Below are 17474 nucleotides of genomic sequence, written 5' to 3'. Positions count from 1 at the left end.
ATTCAATGTGATCATGGCTGATCATCCACAATCAGTGCCCCGTTCCTGCCTTTCCCCCATATCCCTTGATATCCCGAAGAGCTCTATCAAACTCTCTTTTGAATGCATTTAGTGAATTGGCCTCCACTGCCCTCTGAGGCAGAGAATTCCACAAATTCCCAATTCTCTGGGTGCAGTTAACAGCTTGTGCTGGAACTGTGGCCAAACCCAGCGAACCCTTCTCTGCATTTACACTGTACCTGAAAAACACCACGAACTGCAAGGCGTAGAATCAAGGAGTTGCAAATGCTGGCTTGCGAAAAAAGACAGTGCTGGAGTAACTCAGGAAGGATGTTGTTAAGCTGGAAAGAGTACAGAGAAGATTTACAAAGATGTTTCCAAGATTTGAGGGCATGAGCTATAGGGAGAGGGTGGGCAGGCTAGGACTTCATGCCTTGGAGCGCAGGAGGATGATCTTATAACAGTGTATATGATTATGAGGGGAATAGACCAGAGATCACAGGTTTAAGGTGAGAGGGGAAAAATATAATACGAACCTAAGGGGCAGGTTTTTCACACAGAGGGTATATGAACGAGCTGCCAGAGGAAGAGGACCAAACTTTATTGCCTTCCCTCACAGTGGGAAATGTTGATTCTGCTGTGGGGGGGGGGGGGGGGGGGGGGGGGGTGTTCATGTTCAATTCTATCGTGTATTGTGTTCTTTTTATTCCTATGGCTGTATGGTAATTCAAATCTCACTGTACCAATTGGGGCATGTGATAATAAATGTCTCTTGAACTCTCTAGAGATGGTAATTGGGACAGATACTAAAATGATATTTAAAAGACATTTGGACAGGCACATGGATAGGTAAGGTTTAGAGGGATATGGGCCAAACGCAGTCAAGTGGCACTAGTGTAGATGGGGGGCCCTGGTCGACATGGGCAAGTTGGGCTGAAGGGCCTGTTTCCATGCTGACTTTCACTATGGCTCTATCACTATGAAGCACATGGAACTGGCATGAGTGAGATTGGTTGAAATGAAACGGGGAGCAGGAGTAAACTGTTTAATTTCTGCGAGACAGGCAGTACTAACGAGGAACCGCAGAGATCAATGCTTGTGTCCCAGATGTTTTAAATTTGGATCAATGATTTGGATGAGGGAACTAAATATGTCATTGGCAGATAGCACAAAGTTGGAGGGGATGAGATAACACGAGCTGTGAGCTAGATGTACAAAGAGGCTCCATTGTGATTTAGACAAATTGGGCAAGTGGGCAAATGCGGGGCAGATTGAGTTTAATGTGGATAAAGGCAAGTCATCTACTTTGGTTTCAAAAACAGAAGGATAGATTATCCAAAGAGTGACAGACTAGGAAAGGAGTGTCATTGAGTGTCAAAGGACACAAGATGATGAAAGGAAAAAAATAGGTGCAGCAAGTGAGAGGAAGGTAGAGTGGTAAACTGTGCTTCATGTCAAGAGGATTTGTGTACAAGAGCAACAATGTTTTGCTGCAGCTGTACAAGGCCATGGTGAGAAACCATCCAGACCTTCCATCTACTAGGAAAGGAAAGGATGTTCTTGCCATGAGAGTGTTCAACAAAGTCTTGCTGAATCCCTGAGTGACAGGAAGAGGTATGATGGATTGGTTCATTTGGGTCGATATTCATTCGAGTTTAGATTAGTGTGGGAGATTCAATAGAAAACCCCATATAATTCTAACCGGACTAGACAGATTAGATTAAGGGTCGATGTTTCCAAGCTGAGTCGTCCATAACTGGGTGTCTCAGCCTCAGGCTATGCAATTTAGAACTGAGATGAAACTTTTTTGACACAGATAGTGTTGAACCTGTGGAAAACCCACCACAGATAATAGAGAGAGGCCAACTCATTCAATTTATTTGAGGAGTTTGACATATTTATTAACGCCAAAGAGATTATGGGATATGGGGAGAACAGGGCATGATTGTATTGAAAGGTGGAGCAGGCCTTAATCTATATTCTATGTTTAATTGATCAATATTGCACACAGCGGATACAATGTGCTGTAAAATGGGATCATTCTGATCTCCAGCAGAAACTTGGAAACCACATCACTGAAGGATGGATATCAAAGCAACTTCAAAGAAAAGCTCTTGAAAATAATAATTGAAGCTGCTTTGGTAAGCTACATCAGAGTTTCTTTCATAGCATCGACAGTGGATGTAATAAGATCACAAGGTCCTGTGGCAAATGGAATCAGAGTGGAAAATAAATTCTAGGGCAGAACATGTTGCATGAGACTGTCAGTGGAGAGAAATACCAAGCTAAACGAGATAAACAGTATTCAAAACAGCAATGTTAATTGCAGATGCAAGGAAATGCAGATGCTGGAATCTTGAGCAAAAACACAAAGTGCTGGAGTAACTCAGAGGGTCAGGCAGCATCTGTGGAGGTAATGGACTGGTGGCGTTTCGGGTCGGGATCCCTCCTCAGACTGTTGATGTTGTGTTGATGGTTACCCGCACAAAGTAGAACGCGTTGCTCAGGAAAGAAAAGGTCGGATTGGAAAAATGTAAGCACTTTACGGAGGTTTGCTGCTCTGCAATCCAGGTTTAAAATTCATTAAACGAACGTCGGAGCCAGAACAGGATTTCTGATGATGCGGAGGATGTATTTGTTATTCCCCACACTCGGCGACCAGTGAAAGTGAACATTTGCAACATACAAATCAACGGATTAGTTAAGATGACACAGCTTCAACAATGTTCGCAGTCATCATATTCCAACTCAGCGAAGAATTGCCAGAATATTTCCACACAAAAGTACTACGCATTGAACTCCAGGTTTTCATTGCAAATGACATTCAAGTCCAAGAGTGTCAATGAGACATTCCATGTAATCTCAGGTGACTGTCATACTCAAGTAAAGTCAAGTTTATTCGTCACATACACATACGAGATGTGCAGTGAAATAAAGACCTCGTCTAAACCTTGTATGAGAGTATGAGTTCTTCACATTGTAGAGATCACTTTAGTTTAGTTTATCATGTATACTTCAGGAACTTTATGCAAACAAGGAATTTCATTGCACCCTGGTGCACATGACAATACACCACAGGTAACAGAGGAGTCACCATACCAGGCGGAGACGCATCCCATCAGAACACTTTCTATACTGCATCTGTAGTAGTTTAATAGAATCCTCGAGAACATGCCAATTCTTCTCAGCCACTTAAGGAAGTAACTAGACTGATGTGTTTTCTTGATGACCGCACCAATGTGAAGGGACCAGGTTAAGCTGCTGGTGATGTGGATGCTGAGAAACTCGAAGTTGTCAACTATCTCTACAGCAGCTCCGTTGATGAAGAGAGGGTTGTTCATCAGAAAGGAAGAGGGAATCTACATGTTACAACCAACTCTTCCATCTAGCTGACGTTAAGGGCTAGGTTGTTGTCCTGAGACCATGAAACAATGTCCCCAATCTCTTTCCTGCACCCTGTCTCATTGTTATTGATCCAGTTGACATTAGTGGTATCATTGGCGAACTTAAAGATTGAGTTGGTGTTGTACTAGGCCACACAGTCATGGGTGCACATGGAGTAGGGCAGGGGACTGAGCACACAACGCTGAGGACCACTGGTATTGAGGTCAGGGTGGGAGAAGTGTTACGACCAATTCTAACCGACTCAGGTCTGCCTGTCAGGAAGTCCAGACGCCGGTGGCAGTTGGAGGTCCAGGAAGGCCTAGGTCCAAATGTTCAGCGATGAGCTTATTCGCTATTATGGCGTGAAGGCTGAGCTGTAATCAATGAACAGCATCCTGACAATGGTGTTCTTACCGTCAAGGTGATCCAGAGCTGAATGTAGTGCAAGAGGGATGGCATCCTGCATAGACCTATCCTTCCTGCATTCTTCTTGCAAGGGGTCTAGATTGTCCGTATGATTGGCGCAGGTGTAGACCATTACCAGTCTTTCAAAGCACTAGATTATGGTCAACGTTACAGCTACTGGGCAGTAGTCATTGAGACAGGTCACTTTACTTTTCTTGGAGACTGGAATGATGGAAGTTTCCTTGAAGTAGATGGGGAGAGTAAAAGGTTGAAGATGCTGGGAAAGACTGTGGTTAGTTGATTGGCACACAATTTCAGAACCCATCGAGTTTCAGAACCCTTGCTGAGATTTTACCATCATGAAAGCAGCTCTGACCTCTGTCAACAAGATGTACGGGACTGGGCCCGTGGGTGTGTGCCTTGGTGGAACTAGTAGATTCTCTCCCACTCTGGTCAATCTCTACCCCATTCTCTATCTCTGCTCAGTCAGGATCTACCATTACGTGGTCCCAGGTCCACTTGTCCATTTTAAGATAGCTCTGACAGTAAATGATTCCCCTATCTTCTCGCAGTTACCTACAAAGGATGCTGAGATTCTGCCCTTGATCTTCCCTTCCTAGTTTACTCCCAAATCATGGAACACATCTGCAGTCAACAACCTCAAGAAGACCAGTGACAATATGATCCCAGCTTAATTAATCTTAGCCACCTTATTGAAGGACAATGATTAAAACAAGTATATTTGGCAACACCCAGCTCTTCTTTGGTCTGAAGAAAACTGGATTTCTCAGTAAAAAATACAGTTAAGAATATACCTCTTACCATTTAAGTGAGAAAGGTAGTCAATGTATGCCAATATATATTCTGGAATATCTCCATACTTCTTCAAACCTAGCTCAAATATCTTGAAGGCTACTGCCTTGTCCTGAAAAGGAATGTTGGAAGCAGTTACTTACTGTCTGGTTTGTCCACTAACCAGAATGAAGAAGAGTACATGAATAGGCCCTTGAGCCCACATTGCCCGTGCCGTACATGAAGCCAATTTAAACTAATTTCCTCTGCCTGAATGTCATCCATAATCCCTCCATTCCCTGCATATCCAGGTGCCTATCTAAATATCTTTGAAATGCCACTATTGCACTCCACCACCACTCCTGGCAGAGGGTTCCATGCACCCACCATCTTCTGTGTAAACTACTTGCCCCTCACGTCTCCTTTAAAGACTCATCTTAAAGTTATGTCTTCTAGTCTTTGACATTCCCACGCTGGGAAAAGAGTTCTGACTGTCTAACCCATCTCTGCCTCTCATAATGTTTAATATCATAAATGAGGAGCACGCACCTTACTGCAGTAGTACTCCATGAGGGCAGCAGATACATAGACATGATGCCGTGTCCTGGGATCTTCCCTTCCTTTCTTAAAGATGGATCGACCAGATTTGATGCCCTCTGCTCTCCGTGCAAATTTCATATACTGGATGTAAACCTTGAATTCAAACATAAGAAACTAATTTATGACGGGAGAGCACAAACATCTCAGGTTAACAAGGCCAGGTCTGGGCAATGGGAGCTCCATGCCCACTCCAACTCCTTGCCATTTCAACCAATTTCTGCCAGGAGACAAGAGAGGGAATGTCTACGATAGGATGCAGACCCAAGTCGTCAAGTTTACAATTACTTTCAAACCTGCCAGTTGGACACAGAAAGGGAAAAAAAGTATAGTGAATCAGAAATGTTTCACATCTGTGGTAGGATGAGATGAAGTAGTCATCTGACATTGTTAAATTGAATATTAAATCTCATGGGCTTCAATGTGCACAAAGAGAAGGTGAGGATGCTATTCCTCAAGCTTCCTCTGGGCATTACTGGAGCAATGTTGAAGGATAAAGACAGAGACGTCAGAGTGGGATTGGGTTGGAGAATTAAAGTGACAAGCAACTGAAAGCTCAGAGTCGCTCTTGTGGACCAAAGAAAGATAATCTTCAAAGCAGTCACTCAGTCTGTGCGTGTAGAAGAGAACAAATACAATAATCTACAGTGTCAATGTTTCAGTCTGTTTCTTTTTTCTTTATCTGCCCGTTTTTGGAGGAAGTGTTAACTTGACAACTTTTGTTTGCATCCTATCACAGATATTTCCACTGTTAATTCCATCCCCGCCCTCTCTGCAACCTAAAGATATGTTTGTTTTCTCAACTTTTCCAATCTGTCCTTGACCCAAAACATCGACACTTCCCATTGATGAAAGTTGAGCTGGTAAGGGCTGCTCGCATTTTCTATTTTTGGGTCAAGGACTTCCAACATTTGCTTATTTCAATAAACAAAAATATAAACTGGTGCAGTGTTTAATTGAACTCCCATAGACTTTAGTAAAGATATTAGTGGATATGGAACCATGCTGGGTCAGGGGAGATAAATTATAGATCAGTCATAGTCCAAATGAATGGCATAATAGGCTTAAGGAAAAGACTTACTCCCGCTTCTACTTTATTTTTATATTCCTATTTTCCCCTTCTGGAAAAGGTCTATGCTGGATTTCCTTTTCCTTTGCCATTTCCTTAAACCACTATTTGTGAATCAGTGAGATATGACTAGTGATGGATCAAAATACAAACACAAAGCACACCTAAGATGTGAACCAAAGCCACACTCACCAGTGTTGGATCGATATCTTCGATAGCCAACAGCCTGTTGTATATGCTGTGCACCTTTTCGTATTTCATCCGACTCTTAAAAAAAAAAGTGGAAGGGTGACATTAACTGGAGTACAGAACAACAGGGAGCAGTGTGCCAAGATTATGACCGGGTACATTTAACACCATCTATACTTACTTCTTCATAATCCGCGTATGCAAAGTAAAGCAGCATGTTCTTCTTTAGCAAAGTGCTGATGGCCCTCTCGTAGATATTTGCAGCTTCATCACTAAACAGTTTTGCATTGTTCATGTCCTGCCAAAAGTAACGTTTTTGAATAAAACATTCTTTATATTAATGTGGAGGAAGGAACCGCAGATGCTGATTTACACCGAAGATAGACACAAAATGCTGGAGTAACTCTGCGGGGCAGGCAGCATCTCTGGACAGAAGGAATGGGTGACGTTTCGGGTCGAGACCCTTCTTCAGACACATTTTGTGTCCGTTTATTCTTCAAAGTAATCTGCACTGACACAATAGGAACTTTTTTAACAGCTATGTAAGGGGCAGGAAGAAATACCAAGAACTCACCAGGGAAATGCCATTGTGTGATTTTTTTTGGCATTGTGAAAAAATAAACTCTGTTTATGGCACATCATAAATCATGATGCCACATAAGTTTACCTTAATAACAAAATGACGTAATTATATAGAGCCTTTGTGTAGTTAAATCTCTGAAGCTGCTTCCCAGCAACATACAGTATCTAAATAAAATTAGACACCAGTCCACACAAGGAGATCCTAAAACACATGGCAAGAAGGCTATTGCAGAAAAATGACAGCGGGCATTCCAGAGTTCAAGAACTAAGCCGATGAATGCACGTCAACGGTGAGGCAAGGGATAGGTGGATAGGCAAGGAGCAAAAATGGGAAGAATTGTAGGAGGCTGCAGGGAAAGGGGGAAATCAACGTAAACAAACCCAGTTATACAGGCCATTGTATGGCTGCAACAACATAGAAGCAGGTATTACTGTACTGGTCCAAAACCATTGGAGAAGATAGAACTGTAAATGGAAATCAGTGGGAAGGGAGGAAAAGGAGGGTCAGAAAGAAACAGGCACCAAAGGGTTGGATGCCAACAAACAGTTATTTGGGAAAGGAAGAGGTTTAGAGGCCAGTTATAGAACAAGCCAGAATTAAGGGAACGACTTTGAGACGAAGGTGCTAAGCACAAACTAACTTGTACACTAGCTGCTGCGGAGATTCTCTATCATTGGTCACAAATCACGAGTGCTGGGCGCAGTAAGCTATCAGCACATTTGCCTCCCAACATGTGCAGCACAGAGAATGTTAAATATTCTTTTATTACCACGTTAAAGGGCCTGGAGGTTAATAACTGATGGTCCCAGGAGATATCTTAATGGGCCTGTCCCACTTAGGCGATTTTTCTGGCGACTGCTAGTTGCTGGCAGTCGCCTGAAAAACCAACAACTGGAACGGGGACTGTCAGAGTGGAACACACACACACACACACATCGCTTCTTTCACCAGCCCGTTATGCAGGCAGGGGACAGGGTAAGCGGGGGGAGCGCTGTCTGAGTGAAATTCACACGGTGCAAAGCCAATGTGATACAGACACACACCATGATGAACAGGAAGGTTGGCGCTGTAATTAAGACGGCTAAAGCAGTGTACGGTAAATCCTTTAAAAGAGGGGGGAGGGAGAAGGAGTGGAGCCAGAGATACACGGCTGTGAAGCTCGACGGACATTAACATTACCAGTCGGTTATCCTTGGTTCTGAAAACTACTGCTTATGTTTTTTCCCCCAACGAACCAATGAAATTCACCGGTCAGCACCGACTACAACCTACGAGAACCTACGAGAACCTTTGACCTCCTGGCAACCCACAAGGACCTCCTGGCGACTCACCTACGGCACGAGAATTCTCGCTACTCTCCATGGCGGCTTCATTCTGGTTGCCGCTAATTTTTCAACATGTTGAAAAATTCGCGATGACCATGAGGCCGCGACTTGTTCCTAGAATGCAGGAACTACTCACGACCATGAAGGCAACTCCCCGGCAACCACCCGCGAACATGTGGCGAACGCAGAGTCTCCTGTAGTCGCCTATGTGGGACAGGCCCATAACCAGTTCTAGAAAGCAATTTGTAATTATTTCTACAGGGATTCTCGGAGTGAAACCCATTAAAATAATACTAGTAATTCAACTAGTAATTATGGTTGGTATGCTTTGTAACATTATACAAAATGTGTTGCATCTCTTTATAAATATTGCTTTAATCATACATACAAGATGTCGTGAATTTCTTACCCCCTTTTCTGCTAGCAGCTTGCTGGATTGCTCCAAGTACTGGCCAGCTTCATACCAGATGTCAGGATGATGCCCCAAGACCAGAAGACATTGCTCGTAGGCAAACATAACTACAAGAAGACATGTACACATGCTTAGACTCCAATAATGTGGTTACATTTCACAAAGAGACATTAGCTAACTTGCAAGCATTTACAAATGTCTGTTACTTCCAGAAATTATTTTTTAAAGAAAAGAACTCTTGCCAACTCTAAATTGAAAGAATATCCAGTTTATACCGCTCCTTGTTAAGTCTTTCTAAGAAATTCCACACTGCTTTATATACAATTGAATGCTCTCAAAACATAACAATAATTTACGTAAGCTATTCAGTGCAATAAAACATCCCAAGATATTTCAAGGAAGCATTATGACCCTGAACCAAAAAAAGGGGTGACCGAATTAAATCCATATTTGGACAGATAACCAAAAGCTCAGGTGGGTTTTAAGAAGCAACTTAAAGGAAGATAGAGCAAGAAAGGTTTAGACGAGGAATTACAAAGTTAAGTGCAGTGATCATTCGCTGTTTTATGTGCAGCAAAATCATTCTGATGGCAATTACCTGAACAAGCAGTTAATCTCTCTTTGGAATTCTTTTGCACAACACAAAAATATTCTTCTATGAACACTTCAGCACTGGTTGTTAATTAGCCTCACCTCGTTTAGTGATTAGTGTTTGGTCTTCTGTGCGAAGTGGGTTACTTTTTTCCCACTGGATATACTTCTTCCACATCTCCACCTGCTGTGCTTCCTGAGGACTGTTCTGTGGTGGGACTGATGGTGCATTCCGGTCCAGACCTTTCATGACCGTCTCATATTCCTGCAGGCAAGGCAAGTAAGTAACTGGTCCATTGCTCTGATGCAGAGTGTATTTTAGTATAGAGTTACAGCGTGGAAACAGGCCCTTCTGCCCACCGAGTCCGCGCTGACCAGTGATCCCCGCACACTAACGCTATCTTACTGAGAACAATTATACCCAAGCCAATTAACCTACAAACCTGTACGTCTTTGGAGTGTGGGAGGAAATCGAAGATCCGACAAAAAACCCACGCAAGTCATGGGGAGAATGTATAAACTCCGTACAGACAAGCACCCGTAGTCAGGATCAAACCCGGGTCTCTAGCGCAGTAAGGCAGCAACTCTACCACTCCCCCATCGAGTCACCTACAGATAAATGCGTGACCCTTGCATTTTAAATTTGACTACATTTGCACAAAGTAAGATGAGGATACTTACCTTTGCCACTCTTCGAGCATTCATGTAATCCCTACTCCGATCTTCAATCATTTTCTTGGCAAGGTGGACGTTAATGCCCTGTGGAGGAAGGAAGAAAAACTCTTTATTTTCATCATTCACACCATATCTAAAATTATACTTCAATATCACACTGGACATTTACCGACCAAATTGCCAAGCTAACTGCCGCGTTCTGCAGCCTCCTGTTATCACTGTTGCAACAAATCATTATTACGGAGGCTGCAAGCTTATGTAATACAATGACTCCATTATTAAAACAATTTATTTTAATATAATGTTTCTAATATGATGTAATGTCATATATTTTATTAAGTATTAACATGAGCTATTTTCTTTATGTCAATCTCATCCATTTAAAACAGTGCAAATAATTTGGGGAATCCTGCGAACATTTGCGTCGTGCTAAATTACCACTGGAGGTGGATAGATAGGAGCTGGACATTTTTTATCTTTACTAAATGTAATTGGTACAGCATTTCAACTTTGCGGTCAGGCCGCATTTGGAGTATTGTGCGCAGTTCTGGTCACCCTGTTACGGGAAGGATGTGGAGACGGTGAAGAAGTGGTTTACCAGAAAGTTACCTGGATTAGAGGGTATTACTTACAAGGAATGATTGGACAAAGTTTGATTGTTTTCTCTGGAACGTCGGAGGTTGAGGAAAGACTTGATAGAAGTATATAAGATTATGAGAGGCATAGAATGGACAGTCAGAATCGCTCCAGGGTGGAAATGACAAGGACAAGAAGACGTAGCTTTAAGGTGAAAGGGGCAAAGTTTAAAGTATTTTTGGAGGCCAAATGGTGGGTGCCTGGATCATGCTACCAGGGAAATTGGCGAAGGCCGTTACAATGGTGGTGCTGAAGAGTTTTTAGATAGGCAGGGAACGGAGGGATATCAAACATGTGCAGACAGAGGAGATTAGTTTAACTGGGTATCATGTTTGGAGCAGTCATTGTGGGCCAAAGAGCCTGTTCCTGTGCTGTTAAATGTTCTATGTTTAAATGGAAAAGGTCATACATTCAGACAATCCAGAATCATTCCCCATTATAATGGCATCTCAAGGGTAATATAAGTAAATCATTTAAGGCATTTGTCAGCATTTTAACTGACTGCATTATGTTAAAATCAAATTTACAATTGGGAAAATGAACAAAAAAATTGAAGAAACGTGTTACTCCCTTTAACAATCTTAACAAAGAATCAATATATTCTAGGTGGACTTTTTTAAATGATGGAGACATTTTGTTTATTTATATTAATTCTTCTTTAGAAACATCACTCATAAAAAGGAAAAATAATACATAAAAATGAGGGAAGAGCAAGAGCCTGGGGTAAACAGGTTTGCTTTTTGAAAGTGCCAGCATGACTTGATTGGAGGAAACAAAAAATGCTCTTGCCCAAGTAAGAAAAAAAGTTATAATTAGCAGTGAACCGTATCCTTCATTCTCTTCAGAATATTATCTGTGACTAAAAATTTTACCTCTTCATATTTGTTATAATCTCGCCATAACTGCTCAATATTTATCATAGGATTGACACAGCCTCGCTGATACACCCGACGAACCGCTGTTATCCTTTGGTTCTCTGCATAGGATCCCACAGCTTCCCTGTGAGAGGTCATGTGGAAGCATGTTAGAGTGAGCACAAGTTTTAGATCTTTCTCTCTAAATATATAAAATAAAAATCAGAACAAATGAAGAATAATATTTGTTACTTACACTCCTTTCAAAAAGTTAATGTAATCAACCCATATCTGCAAAAGATTTTTGATAATTAAAATGGTTGCACTTCTAGTTCGCAATAATTAAAAACAATTTTTTTATAACGTTACAGAAGTAAAAATAATTACTTGGTAAGACATAATCTCCATGCCAATTTTATCCAAGGCAAAATCATATGCTTGAGCCATCTTCTCTCTACAATACAATAGAATTGATAAAGCTGTTACAGAACATTATTTAACATCTGAAATTAAAATTAAACCAAAGTTGCTCCAGTTCATTATTTTTTTAGAATACTTCACTTCTTACTTGTAACTAGGAAGTTTGCCTTTAGTCTCCCGTACATAGGCCAAATAACATTTCCATAGATCAATGTGCAAAACCTTCATTAGACATCTCTGAAATAACTGAGAAAAGAGCAAAAAAAAAGTCATTTCTGAATAATGAACATTTTAAAGACATATTTCTTCCTATTCTTTAGATCCTCCATAAATTATCCCATGGACAAAAGGCACTGTTGCCAGGTCTCTTTGCATCACAACTATTTATAGCATGGATTTTGCAAGGCTACTCTTGGATAAAAGCCCGACTCTACTGGAGAATAGATTGGAAAATAAGCAGAGGTCTGTACATTTGATTCATAAAATATAAAACTCATAAACAGGGCATTTGGCCCAGCCACTTCTTTCTAGTGCTCATAGTACAATCAAACTTCTTACATCCTTCTCATTTAACTATTATTTTAATCTCTTAGTCCCTGCATCATCATGTGCTATCACTTTAAAGCTGTTCTCAACCGTTCCTTGTGGTTGAAAGTTCATTGGTCTCTATCTATTCCTAGCTACTCTCTGCAATTTCCTGGTGGCCGACTTACATACATATTGCTTTGTAATACAACATCGGAAACATACTTGGAATCTAATGCGTCATAATCTTCCATAACCTTTGACGCTTTATTAGGTCACCCTTTCTTTTCAAAGGAAAACTGCTTGATTCGCAGTAATAATCTTAAACCATCAAACCTTGATTAGCAGTAATCTTCAAATATAAAACCACAGCTTTTAGCATGCTACCCGTAACTTACCTCATCACTGGGTGCCAATCTTGCTACTTTAGCAAAAACTAACTGCTGGAGGAACTCAGAAGATCAAGCAACATCTGTGAAGTCAATGGGATGGTTGATATTTCAGATCGAGACCCTTCATCAAGACTATCCTGTTGCAGTGTCTTGATTCGAAACATTGACCTTCCCTTTGCCTGTTTAACCTGTTGAGCTCCTCTTGCAATTTGTTTTTGCTCCAGATTCCACTACCTGCAGTCTCATGTCACTACCTTTTAACTTCTACTGGATTATTTGGGCTGAGATAAAAAAATCTTTCATGGCTAATTTGCAACCCGTTTCTGTAAATTAAGAACATTTGACCTGATGTTCCACCGAACTACCATCACAATACCAACTCCTTTTTAAAAAAAAAGTGAGAATGAATAGCTGTTTTTTTCTTTACCTCAGCCAAACTTCAGAAAGTCATTGAATTGTCAAGAGACATAGATAAAGTCATGTAGCGTCATGGAATAATTGATAGAGAACCGGACAAATTGCTCTAAGAACATTCATCTTACATTAATGGTTATATGCTTATTAATGTAGTCAGTTTAGCCATGTGCTGATTATGTAGAGGAAGGCTACTGTGTTACATCTGTACACTTGATCATAGAAGGCAGTTATTAATCTACATAAACATAAAGGGATTTAATTCATATGGTTAAAAGCAAATAAATGCTACAAGACATAGTGTTTGTCAGGGTATAAAAACTAAATTATTAAACTTACATGTTATCTTTCACTGACAGACCAACTAACTAAGCATTATTTAGATATGGCTTATTCCCCTGTGGCGTGGTAACAGGGATTAAAACTGAAATTGTTTAGTTTACCTTTTCAACTTTGTCATAGTTCTTTGCCTTTATCTGTAGCAACAATAAAGAGATTCACTTATTAAATGTTCCATAAGCACATTCTCTTAAACAGACCAGTAGTTCAAGTTCCATAATAGTTACAGGCATCTCACACAGAGAACTCCATGCAGTAAAATACTGGCTTAGAAGATAACATTATGCAAGAAATAGACTTTCAACCAAGATCATCCATGTCAGTGACTCAAATGAATGTGAATCAACAGTGATTGCGAGTTATTTGGTGTCATTCATACAATAGAAAGGATAAAAAGTTTGTTTATTCGCTAAGGTACCTTAATAAAAAGGTTTAACAGACAGATAGAGGAAATACAAAGGAAATGATGAAATCTTAAGGGAACAAAGTAATAAAATAAAAAAAAGATACAAAGATGAAATAAAGAGATTGAAAGAGGAAAAAACTTTCTAACATTGGTTCAAAACTTACATTGTTTAACTTGTTTAATAGTTATAGTTGTACAAAATAAAAACAGGCCCTTCAACCCATCAGATCTATACCTATCTATACTAATCCCATTGCCTGCATCAATTGCATAACCCTTTGATTCATGCTCATTCGAGATGCCACTGAAAAGTTGTGCTGCTTCCACCATCACATCTGGCGGTTCAGTCCAAATACCAACTATTCTTCATGTGAAAAATGTACTCCTCAGATCCACCTTGAGACTCTTCCCTTACCTTAAACCGATACCCTCCAGTTGTAGACCCTCCTACCACGCGAAACAGACACTGGCTATCCATCCTATCTATGCCGTGCATAATTTTATACACCTCTATCATATCTCAACCTCTTCTGCTCCAGGGAAGGCAAACGCCGCCTATTCAAACTCTCCTATTACCCATGCCTGCCAATCCAGGCAACATCCATATGAGCCTTTTCTGGCTTAATTACATCCTTTCCCTCGAATTGTACACAAATCTCCAAGTGTGGCATAAACAACGTTCTGTACAACTACGGTGGGACATCCCAACTCTTATAGTCAATGCCTCAACTGATGAAGGCAAGTATGCCATCGGTTTTCTTCACTACCCTGTCCACCTGTGTACCATTTTCAGGGAAATATCTACTTGTATCCAAAAGTCTATCTGTTCAACAACACTCTCCAGTGCCCTGCCATTTAAATGTACGTTGTGCCCTGGTTTAACTTTCCACATTTGTTTGAGTTAAATTAAATCTACCATTCCCTTGCCCACTTTGCCAGTTGATTCATCTCCTGTTGTAACCTTAGGCAACCTTCTTCACAGTCCACCATACTTAAAATGTTGGTGTCATCTGCAAATTTACTAATCATGCACCAACGATTTCATCCAAATCATTAATTATATATGACCAACATGAGGACAGATCACTACAGCACACCGCTGGTCACAGGGCTCTAATGTGAAAAATAACCTTCCACTACCACCCTGTCACCTTTCACCAAGCCAATTTTGTATCCAATGTGCTATCTCATCCTGAATACCATTCATTCTAAGCTTCTGGACCAGCCTAGTGTGCGAACCTCGTGAAAAGCCTTGCAAATGTTTAGGTTAGACAATATCTGCCACCCTGCCGTCAATCCTCCTGGTTACCTCTTCAAAAGACTAGATCAAATTTTCAGGCATGATGCCCAATGTGTTTACTATCCCTAATCACTCTTTGCTTTTCCAAATGCAAATAAATCCTGTCCCTCAGAATCCCTTCCAATAGCTTTCCCACCACTGATGTAGATCCCTGGCTTATCCATTATCTTGCATCAAAGCAGTTTGAAAAATAACAATTATTAATATCTAAATGTAAGAATGCATTAAAAGAACATTAGCACGTCAGTATTGTATTCACATGTTCTGCGACATGCCATGAAGTTCACACCAGTAAAGTACATTTCTCATTGAAACCTCTGTCCCGATTGTGGAGGTTTGGTAAGGTTGGACTGAAGGAAAGCTGCTCCAAAATTTTTGATCTGATTGCAATAGGATCCATTGAAATCCCTCAACTGGAACCATTCCAGTAAATGATTTCTGAGCTCTTTCTGGGTCTTTCACAGCATTTTTTGAATCTATTGACCGAAATTTGAATGCAGTCCTTCATCTGTGTTCTACACAATTTTAAAACAGGTTCAACGTCCCAATGTCTCCATTTATGAATGCCTGGATCTCAAATGCTCAGCTGAGCACTTCCTAAAATAAAATTCAGGTTACGATTCTTGTTGCTTCTTCCGATATCACCCAGTATGAAAATGCAGAACATTTACCATTACTGACATCCATTGAAGAATCCTGCTTTTAAATTAAAAGATGAATCAGACCGATGGTTTTAATTTCCCTTTAAGGACGGGATGGGAGTGAAGGTATCAAACAGATCAAATAATGGATGAAGGGGCATTGACGGTAATGTTAACTTTGTTTCATAGATGCCATGAAGCCCCAAGGATGCGAGCTAATTGGGAATCATATGGTTATACAGAACTGAATGGCAACTTCTGGCTCATCGCATTCATACTGACCTTTAGGGAAGCCAAGAAGTTTCTCGGTATTGCAGACCGAGAAATTTCACTACACCAATTGGTGTATGTGATAATAAATATCCTTTGTATCCTTTGAATTGGGAGAAATGAACCCATCCTAGATGTTACAGTGCCACTCAAATTGTGTAAATGCACTACAACAAATTAAATTATGCAGTTCCAATTATAAAATAAGCATATGGAAATTGGCACATAATTACAAACTCCTATCACTTTTAAAATGTCTGACTTAAAATAAACTTCACTAAGATTGAAAGAATGCCTATCATTTTTCTACTAACAGCAAATGCTTTTCAATGACTACAGGCATTTTACACTGGGTTCTCCCCAGAACAATTAGCTTCTCATGTGATCAGAATGTACAAATCCTTAAATGCTGTTTGTGGCCTTAAACTTCCAATTAGGTTAGATTAACTGCTTAGAGTTGAAATTCTGCAGTTTTTACATTGCCTGTAAAATACTTCCCCTGCTCTATACGGCACTGTACACAAACATCTCCATTTTGCAATTTTCTCTTCTTGAAAACTTCTCAAGACCTTTTGGTTTCCTTCTGAATTTTTCTATGACATTCATAATTAACTATGTACTTTGTTTCACTGTTGGTCATTTAATATGTTTACTGGCAGGTGTCATTGTTTTGCCTCTTTTTGAGGGTCATAACAGAATTAGAAGATTTTATCTGATGATAACTAGACTTGAGTGCTGGAGGAACTCAGCAGGTCAGGCAGCAAATGGGGAGGGAATGAGCCAGCAACATTTTGGGCTGGGAATCAGTCTGAAGGATCCTGACATGAAACGTCGCCTATTCCCTCTCCAAATGCTGCCTGATCCGTTAAATTCCTCAAGCTCTTTGTGTTTTGCTCAAGATTCCAGAATCTGCAGTTTCTTGTGTCTCCAGTTAGCTATACATATTATTGTAGGTAGGAACTGCAGATGCTGGTCTAAACCGAAGATAGACACAAAATGCTGGAGTAACTCAGCGGGACAGGTAGCTTCTCTGGATAGAAGGAAAGGGTGACGTTTCGGGTCGAGACCCTTCTTCAGACTGAGTCTGGGGAGAGGGAGATGCAGAGATAAGGAAGAGTAAGGTGTGAAAACGAGACAAAGGGGACGAGGATCAAGGAAACAGTAGAATGGATCATGTTAGCAAGGAGAAGGTAACAAACAAAGCAAACAGAGATAAAATGTAAACAAGGACAGTCAGACTAGTCAGAGAACTGGA

At 40.6% G+C, this 17474-nt stretch overlaps 1 protein-coding gene across 1 annotated transcript in view; it reads right to left on the bottom strand.

Moving 5' to 3' along the window:
- cstf3 (cleavage stimulation factor subunit 3) overlaps positions 1 to 17474 on the bottom strand; it is an 86087-nt gene that overhangs the window by 6866 nt on the left and 61747 nt on the right. The window contains exons 4-15 of the mRNA XM_033038750.1: positions 13707 to 13739; positions 12081 to 12178; positions 11900 to 11966; positions 11769 to 11803; positions 11531 to 11657; positions 10029 to 10106; positions 9450 to 9612; positions 8754 to 8863; positions 6618 to 6734; positions 6440 to 6514; positions 5131 to 5274; positions 4612 to 4714 (exon numbers count right to left, since the gene is read on the bottom strand). Coding sequence (XP_032894641.1) covers positions 4612 to 4714; positions 5131 to 5274; positions 6440 to 6514; positions 6618 to 6734; positions 8754 to 8863; positions 9450 to 9612; positions 10029 to 10106; positions 11531 to 11657; positions 11769 to 11803; positions 11900 to 11966; positions 12081 to 12178; positions 13707 to 13739 — 1150 coding nt within the window. The remainder of the gene's footprint in view (positions 1 to 4611; positions 4715 to 5130; positions 5275 to 6439; positions 6515 to 6617; positions 6735 to 8753; positions 8864 to 9449; positions 9613 to 10028; positions 10107 to 11530; positions 11658 to 11768; positions 11804 to 11899; positions 11967 to 12080; positions 12179 to 13706; positions 13740 to 17474) is intronic.

Source organism: Amblyraja radiata, chromosome 20 (genome assembly GCF_010909765.2).
Source record: "Amblyraja radiata isolate CabotCenter1 chromosome 20, sAmbRad1.1.pri, whole genome shotgun sequence".
Classification (NCBI taxonomy): Eukaryota; Metazoa; Chordata; class Chondrichthyes; order Rajiformes; family Rajidae; genus Amblyraja; species Amblyraja radiata.
The sequence above is the reverse complement of the archived record's forward strand: the minus strand, read 5'-3'. Positions and strand labels throughout refer to the sequence as shown.